This window comes from Taeniopygia guttata, chromosome 2 (genome assembly GCF_048771995.1).
Source record: "Taeniopygia guttata chromosome 2, bTaeGut7.mat, whole genome shotgun sequence".
Classification (NCBI taxonomy): domain Eukaryota; kingdom Metazoa; phylum Chordata; class Aves; order Passeriformes; family Estrildidae; genus Taeniopygia; species Taeniopygia guttata.
In genome coordinates, this window is record NC_133026.1 from 37,567,793 (window position 1) to 37,589,337 (window position 21,545).

General features: G+C 36.9%; 1 protein-coding gene across 6 annotated transcripts in view; it reads right to left on the reverse strand.

Moving 5' to 3' along the window:
- Nucleotides 1-21,545, reverse strand: part of ZNF385D (zinc finger protein 385D) — a 422,931-nt gene that overhangs the window by 128,104 nt on the left and 273,282 nt on the right. For all 6 annotated transcript variants that reach the window (XM_030264974.4, XM_030264971.4, XM_030264973.4 and 3 more), the window contains one exon: nt 5,203-5,345. In XM_030264974.4, the coding sequence (XP_030120834.1) occupies nt 5,203-5,345 (143 nt within the window). The remainder of the gene's footprint in view (nt 1-5,202; nt 5,346-21,545) is intronic.

A 21,545-nucleotide genomic window follows, 5' to 3' on the forward strand; every position in this document is an offset into this window, starting at 1 on the left:
GTTTTCTCTGCATTTCCTGGCATAATCCTTCCCATAAATACTTCTCAGCAAGCAGGTTTTCTACACCGTCCATTTCTATCAACCGTTTGGCCACAATAGAAGACTATACCTACAAACACAAGCTTCATCTCTATAAATAGAGTGTAGCCTTTGTGCTGCCCTGGAAGGTGCTGGGTTGTTGCATAGGGCTGTTTTCAGGAAGCAAGGAGCAGCACACTAGCACTCTAACCCAAGTTACCACTACAGCCCCAACCTACAGGCAATGGACACTGTTAACTCCTCCTCCTCCTTTCCCATAACCAGGGGAAGGTGAAATAGGAAGCTCTTAATAATAAACCAGGGGCTATTGGCATAGAACAAGCAAACAAGAAAATCAGGGAACTGAACAAGGATTGTTACAGATGGATCATGAGAAACTCGTCTGTAGAGTAACAGTTCATTTTCCATTAATGTTTAGTACAACTCTGGCATTGCCACTGCTCTTCCAAGTCATACTTTTCTAGGCAAAACTGTAGTGATGTTTCTTTCCAAAGCATGCTTATCTGGAAAACTTTGTATTAACAACAAGCCTTTGATTTGGAGTTAGGGATGGAACTTTGCAAGCAAAATCGCTCTTTCTGTTTTCAAGCATTTATTCAGATCTTCTACACTGTGTACCTCTTCATTTACAGATCATGCTTATATTACAAACTATGATAGAATATTTTTTTAGATTTTTTTCATAAAGATGGTCAGCATATCCTTCAAAGAATAAACAAACAGTGCAATGCACTGTCCAATTTTCTACCTTGTAATGGCAAATGTCCCGTATTTCTAAACTTTAAATTGTGTCTTCTGATCAAGAGACTGAAATGTATAATCCTGAGAACTTTGGAAATAGGCAAAACCCAGTTTCTGATGCATCTGTGCTTTGGAAACTACCAAAAAGTCTACATAAGATTTTTTTCTGTCATAGGGTCCATCAGCTTAGGGTTGATGTTGATATCTTGCAAAACTAAGCATCTCCTCTTAGACCAGAGACCCAACAACATTTTTCTACAAGTTAGTTACCTTTGAGACTTTGTTGCTTTGTGAAATTTCTCTGCAACAAACCATTGGCTCATGAACACAATATGCACATTCACATGCAAAGACTAGTACATGATTAATGCAACTGTTAAAGCTTTGCATCTCTAAGAATTAATTCTTAGACGTATGCAGACTTGCAGCTTCTCTCTCTGCAGATGAAAATGCAGAAATATAACAAATATTTGTTAAATGATCTCAAATTATTTTCAGAACATTTTAATTATTTTCCATTCCTCTTAAAATATTTTTCCTATTTAAAAATCCTATTTTAGAAGGCTACATAAGCATTATTTATAGCCATAGTTTCTCTCATAAAATAAAATTTAGCCATTTAAATCCCATCCAGTTGATTCATCTTTTTAGATCAGATAAACTTGCAGTGAACCTGGGATTCTTCAGGGTCTGTTCTAGTGGGGTGTTTTCAGTTTAAACAGCTGTGCTGTTACAATTTCCTTTTACATGTGACTTGAGGGTACCCATTTGCTTCACAATTAAGGACGTAGCACCTACAAATGTTCAGCTAACCAGATTGTTAATTGCTATGTTTGCCTTACGCTTTCTCATATAAATAGAAAATATTCCTCCTGAAACTGTATGGTTCAAAGGTTCAAACATTATCTTCCTAACTTTTCTCAGGTTACTCAGTCTTTTTCTTTCCCCTCTACTCTCTGTCTGAGGATATTACTGATATAGGTTTGCATACTCCATGTTATCTCTTCTAGTCTCTGCTTCAATGAAAGCTTTTGCCTTTGTGGAAATCAGTGCTGAATGTTTTCTTCAGAGGAAGCCAGCAAAAACTGAGCTGGTTTTGGAGCAAAGTCATCAGTAACAAATAAAGAAATTGTATGCTTGTAATAAACTGAAATAGAGTGAAATATGTAAAAAAAATACACTTTATTAGGATTATTTGCAATACTTAAGGCATTTGGTTTTATTAATTCTTATGTATGTGTCTAACTTTCTCCACTGGTAAGTTACTTTTGCTTCCATCTCTCCTAATATTTCTATCCAGTTCATCTGAATTCTCAAATTCCCTGAAGATTGTCTTTAGATAAAATTAGAAGCATAACTGCTTAATAAATGGGAGCATTCCTCTGTAAACATACAATACAATGTCAGCACTTCTGTCATGTGATTTCTGAGTGGAATTTAATATATGAGCTGTGAATAGCTTATGACCAATCCCATAATGTGAGATTCATCTAAATGTAGATGCAGCTGAACCAGTCCCTCATTACAGTCTGAATAGATGAATGAGAACTTTCAGGGGTCACTTCACTTCATGCCAAAGTATATATACAGCTTGCATTGCAAGCTACCTTTGTGCATTTTTATCCATGCATAACTTGGAGAAATTGCTGATTTTTCTCCATTATATTTTGTGAAGACGCTTAGGCTGATTAGCTCAGATGCCTTTGTCCATCACAACCAAACTCTCACACTAATTAGGATTGCGAGAGACTACTTATTTTCTCTGAAATATGTCTGAACTTTTATTCAAGTTTCAACTTGGTTATGCTGTTTTCAAGTGAAGGCTGTTGAAAAGTGGCCAGTAAAGGCCAAAATTCTGGACTTCCCGCTAGCCTTTTGAGAAGTAGTCCAGACATGCTGCCAAACTCATTTGTTCCTGTGGAATTTGTTCCTGTGAGGGTCAAGAGATCTTTAGAAATCCATTTCCTATGACTCAATTTATGACCCTCAAGTCTCAGTCAAGAGAAATAATAATTTATTGACAACACGAGAGAGACCATCCAGTTCAGGTGCTCTGTTATGGACTACTTGTTTGACCTGTGTTTAGCCCAGAGCATAAATGATTCTCCACTAACACTGCATAGGACTGTCAGTGAAGTCTACAAAGAAAAAGCGTCATCAACAGTTACAGTCGATCATGGAGAGGCATATTTATGAAGATAATTTTTTTTATTAAACTCTTTTTTCTATTTCACATTCACATAATGAAGCCCCTGACAGAAGTTCTGTTTAACATGATGTGTGGGTTAACTTCCCCTTGGGCAGATAATGGTCAGCGATTGATGTGTCCCCAAAAGTTTTGTTGGCTTGGAGAGAATTTCTGGAACTGTGCAAAACTACTCAGCTAGTTTATACATTTGGAGGTTGCTGCTAACCATCCCTGGCATATGAGCTAAACATAGCAGCGTTCAATAATGTGCTGTTCACAAAGAAAATGGGAACATGGAGGATGATGCTGCATGTCAGCACACATGATGAGAAGGCAAAGGTCACTTAACAAGGCATAAACAATTCACTTAGCAAGGCATAAACTATGAACAGCAAGGCAGGTGACAGCAGCTCTGATGACAGCATCCTCACACTCAGGACTGACATATCTGCCAAAGGTGGACTTGGCAGATGGCCACACATCACAGCAAGCAGTATTTTGCATGGGAACAGATTTCAGAATGCTGTTAAAAAGGGGTTCAAGTCTCACCCCTGAAAACTAGGCTCACTTCACCCGTGCTCTTACCAAATTATATGCTACTAAGATAATGTTCAGGAATAACATGGTTTTGATAAGAGTCTATTTTTACTTTCTTACTTCCAAATTAATATAAGCATGACTTATCCACCCCTCCCTCAAAATAATTATAGTAGCAAAGCGGTTTGTGTAAGAGGAAAGAAACTGGAAATTTATAGAGTAACGCAGGATTAACAATTATTAACATTCATTATTAAAATTCCATTTCAGCTATATAATTAAACAATTAGCAAACAATTTGAAGACTCTGAACCATGGAAAATCCCGAGGAAGAAAAATACAAGAAATTCTAATAGATATATTTTAAAAATTCAGCTGGCCTATTGCATTAGCTACAAACAGTGATCACAAGGCACAACTGGTTAAAAGATCTCAACTCTAAAACACACAAAACAAGTCTAAAGTTGTATCCATTTCATTATGGGTTGTCAGTACCTTGGTTAAACCCAGACCATTTTAAAACCTTGCAGCATACTAACACACCTATAAATTTAAAGTTTACTTGTAATAGCGGTTCACTGACATATTGCTTCTGTGCTTTTTAAGACTTTAGTTTGTAGTTTCTCTGTTAATGCTGTGAATTTCTTGAATTCAAGACTGTATAAATAGTTTTGACAATTAGCTTATTTTAATTATTTTAAAGCAAAATGAACATCTATGAAAGGTGAAAAATATTTAAATACAGAAATTTCTTATTGATTGCTATAATTTTTTTTCTAAAATGCATATGTTCCTTTACTACTCTTAATTATTTTAATTAAGATTTCTAGAATTGGTTCAGAATGGAAAATTCCATCCAGCCCTTATCTGTCTCTCAAAGGTGGTAAGCACAAATATTCTTAAGAGGGTTTTTTTGTATATAGAATATATGTAAACATGGAAGAGAGCATCCAAAATTAATTGAAAAGGGGCATAATTTTATAAAGTCAAAACTAACATAAAACCAATGCAGACCCTTTTGTTTTTTAGAGCAGTAATTATCTCAGCCTGAAACAGGAAAATTGGAACATTGATGACATATGTCAGTAAAATAACTGAAATACTAACGAAGAAATAGTATTACTATAATCATACATAGCATGACTAAGTAAAAGAAAAAAGGGAGAAAACTATCCTAGTTTAAACCTAAGTCATGAGAAAAACACATCTTAACCTGAAAAAAATACCCCGGATTGTTTCCTACTGAATAGCTCCTAGAGCAGCTAATTGCTTTAATTCTTATGTTATTAAAGAGTTTTCTTCTTTAGGCTCTGTAAATGTTTAGTATTTCTCAGGAAGTGTGTTGGAGATGGGACGTAGAATCCCATTGCTCTGAAACTTTTCCTCTCTGAGAGTTAGTGAAGCTCTGCACGTCCTAAATTACTGTGGGATATTCGCAAACCCTGGGACTGAATATGGCCTGAAACGTTATTGCATGTCACTTGGGATCATATAATAATTTTCTTTCTATATTTCTTCTGACTAACACCCAGGTAGGCTTCAATTTATGGCCTATCAGCATGTCGGAAACAGCTATTTGGCACTCAGTAAGGGAGAGGATATTCCAGGTTTAATGAAGTACATAAAATCCTACTTTGTGCCCTCTTGAGTCTTCCATGGAAGCTGTGGCTCAGGGTAACTGTTGGGAGAGTACTTACTGCATTGAAGTTGGGGAAGAGATTCACTGCTGCGGCAGTGTCCAGAGGAAATGGGAGGAACGGCTTAATATCCAGCGATGGCTGCAAGGGAGGTGCAGGAGGACGCACCAGGGCTGGGAGAGCAGGGCTCTGGCATGTACCACCTGCATGCAAAAAGAGACAGAAAACATTCAGCAGGCGATGTGATTAGCCAGGGGGGGATAAAAGCCAGCAAGCCCACACACAAAGAAACAATAAAAAGACAACACTGGATCAAACAAATACATTTTGACTTATCCAAAAATGACTGCATTAGTGAAAAAAAGCACAGCTGACTCAGTGACCGAGTTGGTTATAATTCTTTGCCAGCAATTGCTTTAGTTTTCAGTCCATTGTGATTAGAATTACCTTATAAACCATTTATTTCCATGGACAATCTGGAACAACAGTTCAGCACATGTCTAACTTCTTTTGAGACCTTCAGCTACTTACATTCTCTTATAATTTCAGCACTTCATTCCTACCCTGTTGCTCAACCCTAAAAAGGCAGATAACTCTAAAAGATAAAGAACAACTTGCTGCTCAGCTCAGCAAAAGTCACGTTATTTGCAGACTTCTGTTTTTTTAATTAAATGCTCACTCATGGAGCCAACGGCTTCTGTTTCAACCTAAACCTCACAAACAGAACATACCTTGCTGCCTCAACAGTTGATCAATACAAATTTAAAAATAAGAGTTTCAGGAGCCACTGAATTCTGTTTATGGGAAGGTACCAATGAACACTTTCTGCTCTTTGCAAGGGGTGGAGCTGATTCAGACTCTGTGAAGCAGAAATCTCCTCCCAGCAAACCACCAGCTCTGTGGGAATGTAAAGCAAATGAAGAAATCCCCTTGCATACCAATAAGGTACTACCTATTTGCAGCGGACCTTATTTTGCTTATTTGTTTGCCCCTGGCCACAGCCAGCTACAAGCTGGAAGGATCCAAGTTCATTCTCTGCTTTCAGTGTCTCCTATATTGGTTGTACTCCAAAACATCAATTCTCTGTTAATTAAAGACTATTTGGATCCTAGGAAACTGTTAAAATATGCCAGTGTTCTTCTAATCTGAGAGGCAGGCAACAGACTGTAAAAACCTGCTGGTAAGAGTCCAAGAAACATTGAAAAAAAATGAAAGGGGAGTTTTGCCCCACTCACTGAACAGGGACACAGGCAGACAGATCAACGGAGGGAGAGATGTGAAATTTGTTTCCTTTTTACCTCTCATACATACAGACATTTTATTAGACAAGTTGCATACATGCTTTAAGAGTGCAAATTTAAAGGAGTCAGAATGATATATGACATCTCTCCATATTTGGCCAGCAAATCTGCTAATAATGTTTGTCATGTTTTACATCTAATTGAAGGCTAAAAACATAAGACTTAATTAACCAGTAGCAGAAGATCATCCAAGTTGTGCTTCTAGATATAAAATCAGCTGGAGCCAAATTTTGAAGACCGTATTTTTTTGCCAACTTTCAACTCCTCTGTGAAGCGTTTCACTAAGAATCACTAGTAAATTAAAGGTAGTGGATTAGGGGGTCACTGCAATCTCATTACAGTTTTTAATTCCAAGAATAACTGCCATTTTTGGGTTAGTTTCTACATTGTACCTCAATGTAAGTGTATAAGAAATCAAAAGTTTTTGAATTCAGTAGCTGAGGATATAGGCAACAGAAAAGCAGAGCGCAAGCAGCATAGAATGATCAAGTATTTGATTGCCATTGCTTTGGAATTGTTACATTCCCATGACATGATTACAAAAGCACTGTAAAAATAAATCTAACAGGTCAGAATGATGATAAGGTAGTGTTGAACATGCCAATCATACTACCTCAGAATAGGAAAGACCCATAAAGCTACTTTTTAAGATGCTGGAAATACTTAGCTTTACTTATAGAAAACTTTCACACACCATGAAAGGAAGAAGTCACTCTTACTAAAGAAAAAAAAAAAAAAACAAACCAGATTGCCCCTGAGATTGTACTGAATCACACAGAAATTTCAAGGCGAGCATTTGGCAATAGCAAAGAATTTGAGGTTAATCAAACATTCTGTAACTCACAAACTGGAGTGAGAAATGTCACCTGTGCTTGGGGACGCAGTTTATTGGGCGTATGATCCCAGTGCTACGGAGAAGAGCCTCAAAGGTTCAGATTACCTAGAGCAACAGCATTGCTATCCCAAACTCATCTGAGATAACAAGACACAGAGGATGAAATATTTCTATTCTGTGATCCTTTCCTGTGGCATGACTCGGCACTCACGCACCTGCTGCTGCCAGCCAGTGCAACGCAAAGCCATCTGGGGACAAGAACAAGCTTTAAATGGAAAAATCCAGCCAGCTCTGCAGGACCTTGGCTGGGACTCAGAGCCTCTGAAACAGATTTTTAAATCTACCACAGTCCTGGCTACAGTGGCACACAAAATTAGTATGTTCAGGAGCACAGCTGCTCTCTGTTTTTTCAATAGTGTCAGACATGACCCTAAATGATGGAGCATGTGAGAGGCATCATGAAATCTGAGCCTTTGCTTAAGAACTTCTCTAATGTTTATGGCTGCAAAAATTAGCTTCTCTTTCCATTTAAAGTGCACAGAGTTTTAGTCTAGAATCTGCAACAGAAAAACTGAAGCAATGGCAACCATTTTTGTGACTCAGCTTAGCTTGGACAACCTTTGAGAATGCCAGCGTTAACTATTTCACACCTAATCCATTAGCAGAGGGATGGAGAGGGGTAGACACCCACTGGGAAGAGTTCTTGAAGAGTGTGCACAGACAAATTCCAAGTGTTAGGGAATATTGGATTACAATGAAGAACCATAAAATTTGCTTATGACTATTTTGGTATTGTGTAGGATAAGTTTCTCTACAAAGACCTCCACAGCATTCCCTGAGCAGATGCAGCATTGCCAATCAACACACAATGAGGGTGAAGGTTCAATGTCAGCCTTTTTACAAGCTTTCTACCAGCAAGGTTTGGATAACATTGACCAATAAAACTAGGATAAAATCCTACAACACTGATAGGTTTTGTCCACAGCCTGCGCTTAATGCTCACTATTATTATTATTACCTGAAGTTCACATAGATAGCCTTGTCTTTATGAGGACCATGCTACACCTTAAAATGGCAGGATAATACAGTTTTTCTAATTCCAGTCTTACAAGGTAGTGATGTTAGAGTCCCATGTCTTTCTAAAGAGGAGGAGAATCAGATTCTAAATGGGAAATGAATGTTCAGACATTTGAGAAATTAATGTCAACAATGTTACCTTAATTTTCTTTGTAGGGAAACCAAGAACAATACTACTTAGAAGTTTAATCAGCTCAGCATTTTGACCAAGTTTGAAGTAATAATTTGTTTCTCTAGTTTTCAGACAATTTAAATCACAGGCAACATAATCTCTTGGACAGAGGCACTGTCCAAAGTAAATGTGAGCACAAATGTTTGGGGAAAAGCTTGCTACAAACCTTAGGCCCTTCCTATATCACATTGAGACCTCCTCCAATGCCAGTCAAACATCGCACTTTTGCACAGGGATGTAGTTCTGTGTCTCCAGCTGGGACTAGACATTTTGCTCTACCACTGGGTAATCTGGTTTGAAATACAACACCGTGTTCTGGGCACAGACAGCCCACATACTACAAAGGCATGTGAGACACATGAGGTTCATGCTCTTGGTGACACAGCCCAGTCAAGTGGGTTCTCCTTCTGAAACCACCGGTGATATGAACTTCATCAGCATAAGACCTTTCCTTCCCAAACCAAGGGAATATGACAGAAACAGATGAAGACATGATTCCTGCTCATTGCACCTCAAATTATCCATTCCATGGTGAATTGGCACTTTTTTTTTTTTTTTTGAGTATGAATGGGAACAAATACTGGTGTCTGTCCTTTTCCCTGCTTCCCCTCTACCTGATTTTCACTTTAGAGACCATGTTTCACTATGGAACTGAAAACAGATTTTAAAATGAGAATCATTCTAAAACAAAGAAACCACGTGTCATTAAAAATGCTTAAGTTTGAATCTTGTCTTCGCAATTTTTTTTGATGACAATTTTTTACAAGAAGTCAACATATGCTGGGGGAAATTTTGCTTTGAATGAAGCAGCACTTACTGAAAATAAAGTTTCCCATATAAATTTCTGTGCCCAATTCACCTGAAATTTTCCTTGGATCAGTGTTAGGTAAAGAGTATAAACAGCTGTAAGTACTCACCCTAAAATCTAGATTAAGAAAATCACAAAGACTGAATATACACATAGCAAACCAAACAAAATAGCCCTAGAGTAAACAGACACCATAAAGCAGGGTGGTTCTTCATACAGGATAATAAATAGCAAGTTTCCTTAATGTTTTTCAAGCAGGCCAATATCCCCTTTCTTCAGGTTCCCTAACAAACAGCTCAACAAATTGGCAGCCTCCTTTTGTTATATTTTGTGACTTGGCTACAGAGAAAGTTATGTTACATATTTCTCTGCACAGTCTTTCCTCATGCACACCCTCATTCCCAATCCTTCAAGTTTAAACTTAACTGCAGATTTAGTTTTCAGAAAAAGAATCACAAGGTGCATTATCAAATAGTCTCTCCTAAGGAAGAATCTAGCTTAGCTTTTGCAGACAAAAAATGTAGATAATTTTTTGCAATGCATTTGAAATTTGGAGGTATGTAAACTGGGCAGAAACTCTAAACTAATACCCCATTAATCTAAATCTTTTGCAGTTCTTCCATCACTAACTATTACCACCATAAACACTGAGTGAAAAAGCAAATCTCTGCAGAATTTTATTTTCATTCCTTCACTACTTTGCAAGTTTTTCCTTCTGTCCATGTGCACAGCTATTTTGAATACAGCAAAAATATGAAACTAATGTAGCCTTTCCCTTCCTTCCTAGAGTCTGAGCTGGTTTTCAGGATCATAAAGTGGTTTCTCTAAGATATGAATAATTCCATATTTTACAACCCATCTCACACCTCTCCTAATATTTCCATGATAACTCAGATCTGTGGTCAAAAAACTACACACATTCTGCCTTGGCAAAAGCTCAGAGAACCTTTCAGCTGGTATCACTCAGTGGAGCAGGTGGGAAAGTACCACACATTTCCAACTGAAAAGTTGATTTCTAGGAGGCTTTAAAAGAACTCCAAAAGATATCATTAATGTTTTTTTTTTTTTTTTTTTTATATAGGAACCTAATATCTAACAGTACACATGAAGTAAGCATTAAAATACATCCTAGAGTCCCTGAGCAAGAACAGGAATTTTCACAGAAAATTTTCAAGAACAATGACTCCAGGCTATTTTAAAGCATAAAAGGGAAAGGATATGTGGAGAGCTCATGGTCAAGCTTATAAATCTTAATAATCTTACATTTGGATAATTCAATATTAGCTAGAACTTTTAATTTGTTAGGAATTAAGTTTGCCAGTGGGCCAAAGGAAAGGTATATTTGGAGGGATTTTTTTGAAAAGACAATAAAGACACAAGCATTTAAGAACAGCAGGCTATCCATGGTGAATAATGCTCTTTTGTGATCTCAAATAGCAGATATCACATTTATATTTTCAGGGAATCTGATGAAATAGGGAATTTTAAGATATCCAAACCCAAAAGAACAAATTTCTCTGGGATCTAACAGAGCAAATATGACAGGAATTGTAGATGTGGCTTTTAGGAATTAGTTTAATGTAATTTGCCATGGACCATAGTCACTAGGGTACTCATTTTTATCACGGTACGATAATCTTCAGTTTTACAACAGCTACTTTTCTCAAAAACTGCTGAATTGCCCCTTTGAAGGTAAATCCAGCTCCATAATGAGCAATACCAGTGACCTAACTTGGCACGGAAAAATGCAACTGACTTAATCAGCAAACTACTTGTTTGTAGTTATTGTAATAAAGTGGCTAAAATATGAACTCAGCATACAGAAAGTTAGCTAACATGCAACTTGTATCTTTTATGTGCATAAAGAGATAAACTTTTGATTTTGAATATTTTTTTTTTTATAGGTTACATATTATTACCTATGAACTGAAAGGAGATTAGGTGTAAACAAGTGACATGAATGGAGAATTTAGCGCTCAGAAAATCTATTTTCTGACCATTTATAGTCTTAGAGTTCAGCTTCTTGAAAGGGTTTTTTATCATTTTGAGTGGTTTATTTATTTTTAAATTTTCTTTTAGAAGGGGAAATAAGAAGCTTAATGTGCTTCAACTTCTTTATTTTTCACATACTCTTTCTGGAGAGTGCTTTCATTATTTAATAATCTAAAAAAAAAAAAATGATAGGCACACTTAAACAAAATACTTTTACATATAATCACTCTTAAACCCAGAAAATAAAGAAAAACCCAACTGCATTAAATATTTGAAGCGCACTTGAAAACAAGAACCTTCAAAATGGGACGCCAGCCATACCAGCCCCAATCCTGCTGGTTCTCCTGAGACAGCTTGAGAATCAAGTGCACTGTGTGGCCACACAAGCTTTCCTTTCACAGGTTTTGCTGTTAGCAATGCTAGCAGTGGCTAGTCACTTTTAAAAGGATGAATGCAACACTGTCTCAGCTGTGGAGATCTGTGAGTAATTGATTTTTCAGTTCACTGGCCAAACCAAAAAAATAGCGACAATTAAGGGGGGAAAATCCCCGCCATTGTGTCAGCTGAAGCTCTTCTTTCACCTAAAATGACACTCAATAGCTCCTACTTAGATACTTAAATGTTTTTATTATTTAAATATTGGCAAAATTCGAACATCCGGATCCAACAACTCAAAATGACTCATTACAAAAATATTTTCTTACCTTCATTTTTTTTCCAGATTGGCACAAATCAGTACCCACTGTTTATTTATAGAGAGCATTTTTCAGCACATACACTGCTCACCTGGAAAGTTTGAATCAACTCTGGTCATTTGCTGCTATTCAGTGTATTATTATTTCTAGAGAAAATATTTATTCTCTGGTTCCTGTAGAGTGAGCTCGTTTAGAAAAAGAATTCTTTTTATTATTATTATTAGTTTTAGAAGCCTGCAGCTATGCATCATGTAGTGTTTTTTAAAGTCTTTTATTTCACACATACTAACATTTTGAAACACATAAGATCATCTATCCCAATAATTTTTATTGGAAAATGTACTCCTCTAGGTGTACAGGGGAGTAAAGTTTGCTTTTCATTATGTAGAAACATGTGAAACTGCTATTATGATGCTGGACTGGGAAAATGCAGAGACAAATTTGCATGCGTAGTCTGACACCCATCATCTCCTGTCATTATTTCTTGTACTTTGCTAAACAAAAGTTTCTGCTCCCATTTTGCTACCTTTTTCCCTCCTGTTCATCTGTCATCTGCATTACAAGAGGTGGGCCCACCTTACAAACAATGAAATCCACCAGTTCTGACTGAACGGGATTGAAGTGCTCAGCATCATGCAGATCTTACCCACCTCAGGCCTCAAAGCTAATTAATGAGAGGGCCTCTGTTAACCCCAAAAAGTATCACCTCTTTTGCCCCATATCTAAAATATGCCATGGACCCCAGGAAACACTCTACTGAATAAAGTACTGGTGTGCTTTGGTTTGGTTTCTTTACATGACAGCTACTGAAAAACCATGATCTAAACTTCAGTACCTAACACTGTCAAGCAAGGAATTTGTCTAAACCATTATGGGACACATTTTATATGGATTTCAAATTGCACAAGGGCAGAGACATAGCTTTTTAATTTTTCACATAACCTACCTAATTGAGCTCTTCAGAGTCCTTTGGGCTTTTATTGCAGTTGGTCAAACAAATTTGGATTTTTTTTTCCTTATTGGAAACTGTTGGATCACTGAAAGTTAGATGATTCAAAATGAATGATCGACTTTCTGCAAAGTTCTGTCCGTTTCTAGTATAAGGAAACAACTAGAAATTGTCCAGTTTGGTCAGCATGCTTATTACCAGCTGCCCATATCAAATACCAAAGAACCAGAAAGCCCAAGACTGGAAGTCATGGCTTTGGAGAAGACAAACTGGAATACCCATGAACCTCAGCTCTCCTCCTACTTGAGAATGGAGGAACTTTTAATTTGTATTTTCCTTACCAAAAAAAAAAAAAAAAAAAAAAATCAAATATTAAATACCCAGCAGTCTTACTTTTTTTTTTTTTTTTTTTTCTCTATGCAATTCCAGTGTTAATTCTCTGTACACTTCTACCTAGCAAGACATTATCCCGATTTTTCAGCTAGTAACCTAGGACAGACAGCAAAAGTCTTCTTCTCAAAGCTTACACAGCAATGTGGCAGACAAAAGAGCTGACCTCTAGGTCCTCAAATTTAGTGCTCTGAGCACTATAATATCCTCTCCTGGTTGTAGGCTAATAGCAAACTGAATGTGCTTTTTCTTAGACTCAAATGATCTCACCAACAATGTCAAAACTTGTTCTTCTTTTGATGCCATAAATGCTAGAGGGAAGAGGAGCTCACCAATGAGTCTACATCTGCACTAATGATTCTATTTTCTTTTGGCAATCTACATATCCCCAGCTCTATTTTACAGTTTCTTCCCATACTGCTCATGTTTTATAATATTTTGCACTTTCTTTGGTAAGAAAGTAAATCCAAGGAAGTGAAATGCTTGCCTTGCACAGAGTGCGCTAGAAATGTACAGAGACATTTCTACCACAAAGCAGTAATGCTAGGACAGAAAAGATGGCTAAGAAGGGATATCATCAATGTAAATAAGTGTTGGAAGGGAGGGTGTCAATAGGATGAAGCTGGGTTCTGCTCTGCAAGAGGCAATGGGCAGAAACTGCACAGGACGTTCCAGGTGAACACGAGGAAGAACTTGTTTACCACGTGGGTGGCTGAGCACTGGAACAGATTTTTTCAGAGGTTGTGGAGTCTTCCTCACCAAAGATACTCAAGAACCATCTGGATGCAGTCCTGTGCCATGTGCTCCAGGATGACCCTTCTTGGGTTGGGAGACTGGACCAGATAACCCACTGTGTTCCCTTCTAACCTGACTCACTCTGTGATTCTGTATAAAAAAAGGTTTCCTTTTTCTTTTCATTATGATCTTGGCTAGTTATTCCCACATAAAGCAGCTACCCTAGTGTGATCTCCAGACTGCAGCAGAAAGATTTATTTTCAAATTCAAGCTAAGGTGGGAAGCATGGGTGTTTTCAAGGAGGACTACAATGTGATGAAGTTAGAGGAAAGTCATAGTGCTATAAATGTGCATTTCCCCAAAACTGCATGCACAGTGTTTCTAGACACCTTTCAGCCCATAGACATATTTTGTGACAATATTGAACTGATTGCACCATTATTTACTGACACATCATGGATGTCTCCTAACCAGTGGGTCAGTATGTGGTTTGTAGCCTCTACTGGAGAGGTACTAGATCTTATCAGATCATGTCCAGCAAAAATGTTGTTACAAACTAACTGCATCTAAACATTGAAACATAAGAAAGAAAGGGCCGAAGGCTAAGAAGATACATCTCGAAGTGTGCTCTGCTGAGGTCACAATCTCCTACTATATCTTAGCCACAAAGGTTCAAAAAACATCCACCATAAATAAATAAGCTAAGCAAAAATACAAGCATCAGCTAAGTATTATAAAAATCACATTAATTTTAAAGCTTTACACTTTTTGACATTTATAAAAGTCTTTGACCTGGCATATTCTGCAGTTGGATTTTTCTGATGGTTTTATAAAGGTCGTGTTTATGGTAAAATGAGCACAAATTTCCAAGGGTTATTAATCAGAAGAGCACTGCATTGCAAACAGATTTCCAAAGAATTTTTCATTTTTGTGAATGTATTAAATATAAGGAATATATTATCAGCTTTAAAAGTGCCATTTTTCAAAAGCATACTTGGGGAAGAAAGAACTATTAACTTCTGGTGTCTTTACTTGAAATTAAACAAGTGCATGACTGAGAAAAATATGTAACTAATGTCATGAAATGGACAGACTCCACTAGTAAACTCTATGCAGATAGTTCTGTGCAGCAATGCATCTTCTATTCAGCACTAATAATTACATTTAGCATTAATAATTCTCCGGAAAGTGTTTTTACACATTTGTAACTGCATAGTGCAAAGTAAGTGGAACTTAATGACAAGTTACTGCATGCTTCCAGGGTACCACTTCACTCTTTTGCTAGCTGTCAAATCTCTGTTGCTTTACTGAATAACAGGCAGATCAACTTTAGAAAGTGATGAAGTTAGGAGAAGGATGGCAGAATCCGAGCCAAAAGAGCAAAGTCAAAGCTAACTCCATCGGGGGAGTGGAAGGAAAGGAAGGAGAGAGGTGCATTGAGAAAAAAAGTGGCAGAATGGTTTTGCAGCTGCACTTGGCTGTTGGTCTTACAGGTAGCACACAGCAACGGGCATAAAAATACCTCTGTCAACTTATGCCAGTGTCACATAGCCTGGACTATGATTCCCTCCTGAAAAAACCTCACAGAGTTGCTTACACAGGCCTGCCTATGTGTATGTATGTGACAAAAACATACTTATTGAAATAAAATAATATTTTTCATTTTTCTTTCCCACGCATAATGGCATAAATGCTTGCACAATACATCGGAGACTACCACAGTCTCAAAAATTTTGATTCACAAAAAACGCCCCAACACATATGTGTTTAAAATGATTAGGTTTATAATCTTTCATGAGTAGGTCAAAGAATAAGTGGAAAAATTAGAATACAACCAAAAGCACAGGATTTACTACTGGATAGTGACCACTGTCACAGTAGAATAGAAGTATGCATTACAGGACAGTCTCCTGGACATAAAGAACGTAGTTGATGGTGCTTTGCAAGATACTTGTTAAGATTTACTATACATCATATCATCATTTTTCTTTTCTTTATGTATTTCTAAATTTAAAACACTTCAAGTTATTTGGCTTAGGAACTTTTTCCAACAATAAAATAACTTCCACTCTGAATGAAACACCTGAAGTTTTTAAAGAAAATTAAACCAAAACAGCAAACACAAATATCGTTCTTTCTCAGGATGTAAAGCCAGAAAAAAAGCCTATTAGATCACATGGTCCAATTGCCTCCAAGCCCCAACCCATTACTTTTCATAAACTTCTACTATGCTTTATTGAAATAAAACAAGTTCAGTCCTCAGGAGATACAGCTGTTTGTGCAAAAAGCAAGAGCCTGAGGCTCTGCGACCAAGAGTTTCTGGGAAAAGAAGCTGATGCAAAACTGAAGTTTTCCTAGCAGGCAACCTATGCTTCATATTGAGAAACAAAGAAAAAGCAGACAGTGCTTGGCAGTTCGTTGTCTCCACAGAAACAGGGAAAGAGAGGGATAAAATATTTAGTTAACTTGTTAAGTTTGAACCTTACGAGGACAAAATTTTATGCCATCTTGGATGACACATGCACTGTGTCATCCATGTGTCAGTCATGACTACACCCTGGATTTTTCATCAGCAGGTAATTAAAAAAAAAAAAAAAGTAAATTGTTGTACTGGGGAGAGAACAATATCTGTATCTTCTGCTAAGTACCCAAGTAGTTGAAGATTAGACTGGAGTCACTCCCCTCAGCATTAAGCAACAGAGATCAGCTTGCATCTTACTGGAGCTGTGCCATCAGATGCTCTCTTGCCCCACTGTGGAAAAGGTCAGGCTCAAGTTGAACACTCACACAAGACAAAAGTCTGACCACTAACAACAGAGCAGCCTTCCAGCATGAAGAGATGAAGAATTCACCAGGAATTTGCAGATCACTCCTGACTTGCTAGGAACCTTTTTGCTGTCCTGATAAATTATCAGCCATTCTTCATCTGTCTGAAAAAAACTAGGGATGCAAACAATCAGCAGTTCTGCACTACAGGACAGAGTGTTGAGTTCAGCAAGGGAGCCATGAAAGGAGAGCTGGTGCTGATAGAGTACAAAACCCTGAAGAAAATGCTAAGGGCAAGCAGTTCACATCCAGTCTGAGAGAAGGAAAAGTGGAGGGGAAGTAAGGTGGCAGAAGGCAAAACATGACGGAAAATAAAAGAATGGGATGTTGGAAATCAGTGGGAGAAATTTGAACCTTGGCCAGAATCAACAAAAATGTTGTTTTCTGGAAATTTTATATCCAGTCACAAATTTAATTTTAATAGATTAAATAGGATGTGTTATAGCATACTTAAATACTAGTAATTGTGTAACTCTGTGGTATCTACAAATTACATCTTTGCCAAACATTATTTAGTGCAATCACATGATGCTCTTGTGCAATTCAAATGATTTTATGTTTTTTTTTTTCCCTTTCTTAAACAGAGATAAACATGTGTCATATGATATACTGGAACACAGAACTAGGTGTTAATTCACAGTATATCCTGATGAGTAAATGTTTTTATTTTCATCAAGAAACTGTGCAATTGTGCTTCTACATGCATATCTGAAATGAAAGAACAAAAGGAAAAAAGAGAGAAAGTACAAATTCCAAAGGACTGACTCCACTGCTCAAGCAGGGTACCTTCATTCTCACTAAGAGATCCCACCCATGACCCTTCTGCAGCAGGGAAAACATAACAAAACAGACTATACTGAAGTCACTTTTATAAACCTTTTCATTCTCTGTCATAAATGATCAGTTTGAAACCATGTTTTAATAATCTTTGAATCAGGCTGTGGCTTTGTACATGCCATGGCAATTACAAAGTTACAGATTATTAATCTATTCCTCTGTGGTAATTTGGCTGAAACTTTGCTTCGAGATGTGATTGCTTATGGATGAGAAAAGGGCAAAAATGCAGCTTTTTCTGTGTTGCAAAGCTCTGTAGGAATTTATCTTCTGATCTACATGGAAGTTACACTTTCACACATAATGTAGAAGCAAATTCTTTTAAAAGTTTCAAAAATTTAAAGATATCAATGTCTGTATTTTAATCAAAGGCCCATATTGAAGCCTGCTCTGTAAGTTCTCAGCACCTCAGGGGAATGTCCCAATAGCTGGGCTGTTGACTGGCTGGGGAGACTTGCACAATGACACCATTTTGGAGCAGTTTAGATTTGTGTAAATGTGTATTCACTTCATGGAGGAGGAATTTAGCTTGTGTTTCCAGCAGCCCACAAAAATCCCTTGACCTCAGGGCTAGTGTTTTTCTGGGGAAGTGAATACGTTCTTTTACAGTGGAGAAGTTCTAACAAAATGGCTATTTATAAAAAAAGGACTATGAAAACTTCAATTCTGGCAAGCTTACACCTGATGGAGCTGATTTAGGCAAATGCTCTGAGAGCTGGAATATGTGGCAGTTATTAAGTTGACTGTCCTTTTCCACGCACTTTTGAAAATGCTGGCAGGTCTTTTTTTCAAATCTCTATGAAAAAATATGCCTATTTAAAAAAAAATGCCTATATTAAAAAAAAAAAAAAGATTTTCAAGCAATTAAATTATTTCCTGTCATTCTCTATAGGTGGGAGAAAAGCACTACTGCTTTTGCAGACAAGACACAAAGGACAAAAGAAATTTTTGTCCTATTTTCCAGAAACACAGGCATGTCAAGCCCAATTTATCTACTCCATGACATGTTGGATGCTCCAGGCTGCCTCTACGGAAATAGATAAAGGCTTGTCCTCAACAGATTTAATGAATGGGAATCCCTGCCCCTGGCTAATATAAATTGTTTTTGTTGGTGGATAATTCTATTGATTACAGTCCAGTTACATTTACACAAGTACACACAAGAATTTTCTGTAAAGCAGCACAAACTGTGGGCCAAAAAATGCAAACCTAGCAATATGTACACATTTCTTTAAGCTGCACGAAGTTATGACTTTTCAGTTTTTTCCATATCTTATCCTGATGTTCCTTAAGTGTGTTTTAGTATCATGTGACATAAAATTATTCCATGAAATATCCACATGTGATTATTCACTCTATTCAGAGCTTTTTCCTCATGAAAAAGGCAAAGAAATTTTTATAGGTTCTGACACATATTTTGCTATAGGATTTCCTGACCACCCAGCTTGTAGCTGTAAACAGAAGGCTCAGACCAGTATCCTGTGTGTCTTGGTTACCATTTGATATTGGCAAAATTCTAAAAGGGAAAAAAAAACAAACAAACAACAAGCCAACCAAACAAAAACTCCACAAGGAAATCCACCCCCTGCAGGGATATGAAAGGTGACAAGCAGCAGTCTGCATACCAATATGCAGATTTCACTCCTGGTTAGGGATACCCAGGCATGGTTGAAGGGAGAAATACTCTTCATCTGCATTTTTACATAGGCCAGGAACAGCCTGAAACCCTCTCTAAAGAAAAAGAAATATAAAGTCTCAAGTAATAGTACCTTTCCTGGACTGCTCTTCAGTCAGCCTGGCTATGTTGTGGTCCTCTATCAAGCCTTAAAATTTTATAGCCCCTGTTCCAGGAACCAAACACAGAAAAATGTTATAAAACATTTAAATGAAGTTTTAGAGAGAGCCATGCTTGCTCTCTCTATCTCACTACTCAAAATAGTTACTTATAGCCCTATATAACTATTAAAATTTCACTTTGTGTGTATCAAAAATCAAATTAGGCATTCATTGATTTTGCCCTCATAGTTATTAATGGTTTATAATTTAGCTTTTCTTGAACTTACTCTAAATATATATTGAAACAGGCCTAGTATAAATGCAACCCACCTCAAATATTTCAGTTTGTTGGAGTCAAAGACTATTTCTCATTTATCTTCTTCCTAAGGTATTAAAAAAAAAAATCAAGCCTTGGGCATAAGACATTAAAATTTACTCCAAAGGAAAAAAAGGTCTTAGCTGACATGTTTTATTTTTATTTTTAAGGCTTTCTCTGTTGGAGAGGAAAAGATAAAATAAAATAAATAACTTTGATTCTGTTGCATTACACAGTTATTTGACAGATACTAAAGGAAATGGGGGTTTTTGAAAAGCATTTCTACCAAGCCTAGGACCTTGATAAAACAGAATACAGTACCAAGAGGAGAAAAATTCTGGTACTCACTTTTCTGATAATCCATGTAGATCAGAAGGATCAAGATCTTGCAGCTTCACAATTCTAAGTCTATCTATCATAATTCCAGATGTTATTGAGTATGCTATACGTATATATGCATATATAATTTTTTTTGCTCTGATCTGTGTTGTCATTGCATTGTTTTGCTTCAACTATATGGAATGAAGACTTAATCAAATTCAGCTTTTTTGCATCACAGCATTTGACACATTTCTAATATTTTTATTACTTTTTCAGATTAAAACAGAAAAGTAATGCCTAAATTTAGCCAACACACTTTTATCTAATTGAATATTGTGTCAAGTGTTTCACGTAATTTCTCAATACGGTTTTATGACTTGAGAGGAGCAAGTCACCCCCTCTACAAAAACTATAACATTTGAATTGTAATGAATTTGGGATATTAATCTTACCAGAAGAGCCTTACAAAACCTAAGAACCAAGGAGGACAATGCAAGAGCAAAAAGCCTTAATCGAACCATGTGTTGACAAGCTGAGTCCCTCCTCCCATCCTCCCACTCTGCTGCTAAGGAGTGAAGAGAGCCTCACATACTGTAATCATCTTTGCTTTCCATAAGAGGTAATCTCACATTTTCCACAAATGAGAAGTGTGCCAACCAATTGTCAGATTGCTATAGAAATGCAAGGATTTGCTAAGGCACAAACTTCAATCCTACAAATTCTTTTGCACATATTTAACTACTCCAATCCCTCAAATCAGTGAAACAATGTCAGAAAAGTTAATTATTTTTTAACTCAGAAGTGCATCTCTTATTTGCGTGATTCCCTCAAAACATTCTCAATGTTTCAGAACAATGAGTTTTAAACAAAGTGATCTGCTATTCTACTAAAAAGGAATTAAAGATTTACCAAGGGTGCTGAATTTGAAGGATGAATCAAAACCCCAAATACAAAACCCACATGACTATATACAAGGGAATTGGCTTATATAATCCAGAATTTGGCACTGTTTTCTTTAAAAACAAAACAAACCCATAAAGTACCAAGATATAGAAGAGAAATACATGATGACACTCTAAACAGCAGATGAAAATGAAGATACTTTAAGTATATTGCCAAAGATGCAAGAAGACATCTATCCCTTATTTCTGACGTTATTAAAAAAAAAAAAATCAGTGATAAGTGATATACAGTGATAGAAAACACATCCTGTGACAAGAACACACTTCCTGTATCTTGAAATGCACTAAAAAACTCCCATAACCTTACTAAAAAAAGTGTGCTGAGAAGACAGTGTGTCTCTATATGATTCCAGTGGCTTAAGGAGAGTTACCCTGGGTATTAGTCTGAGCTGAAACACTAAAGGACAATTATTG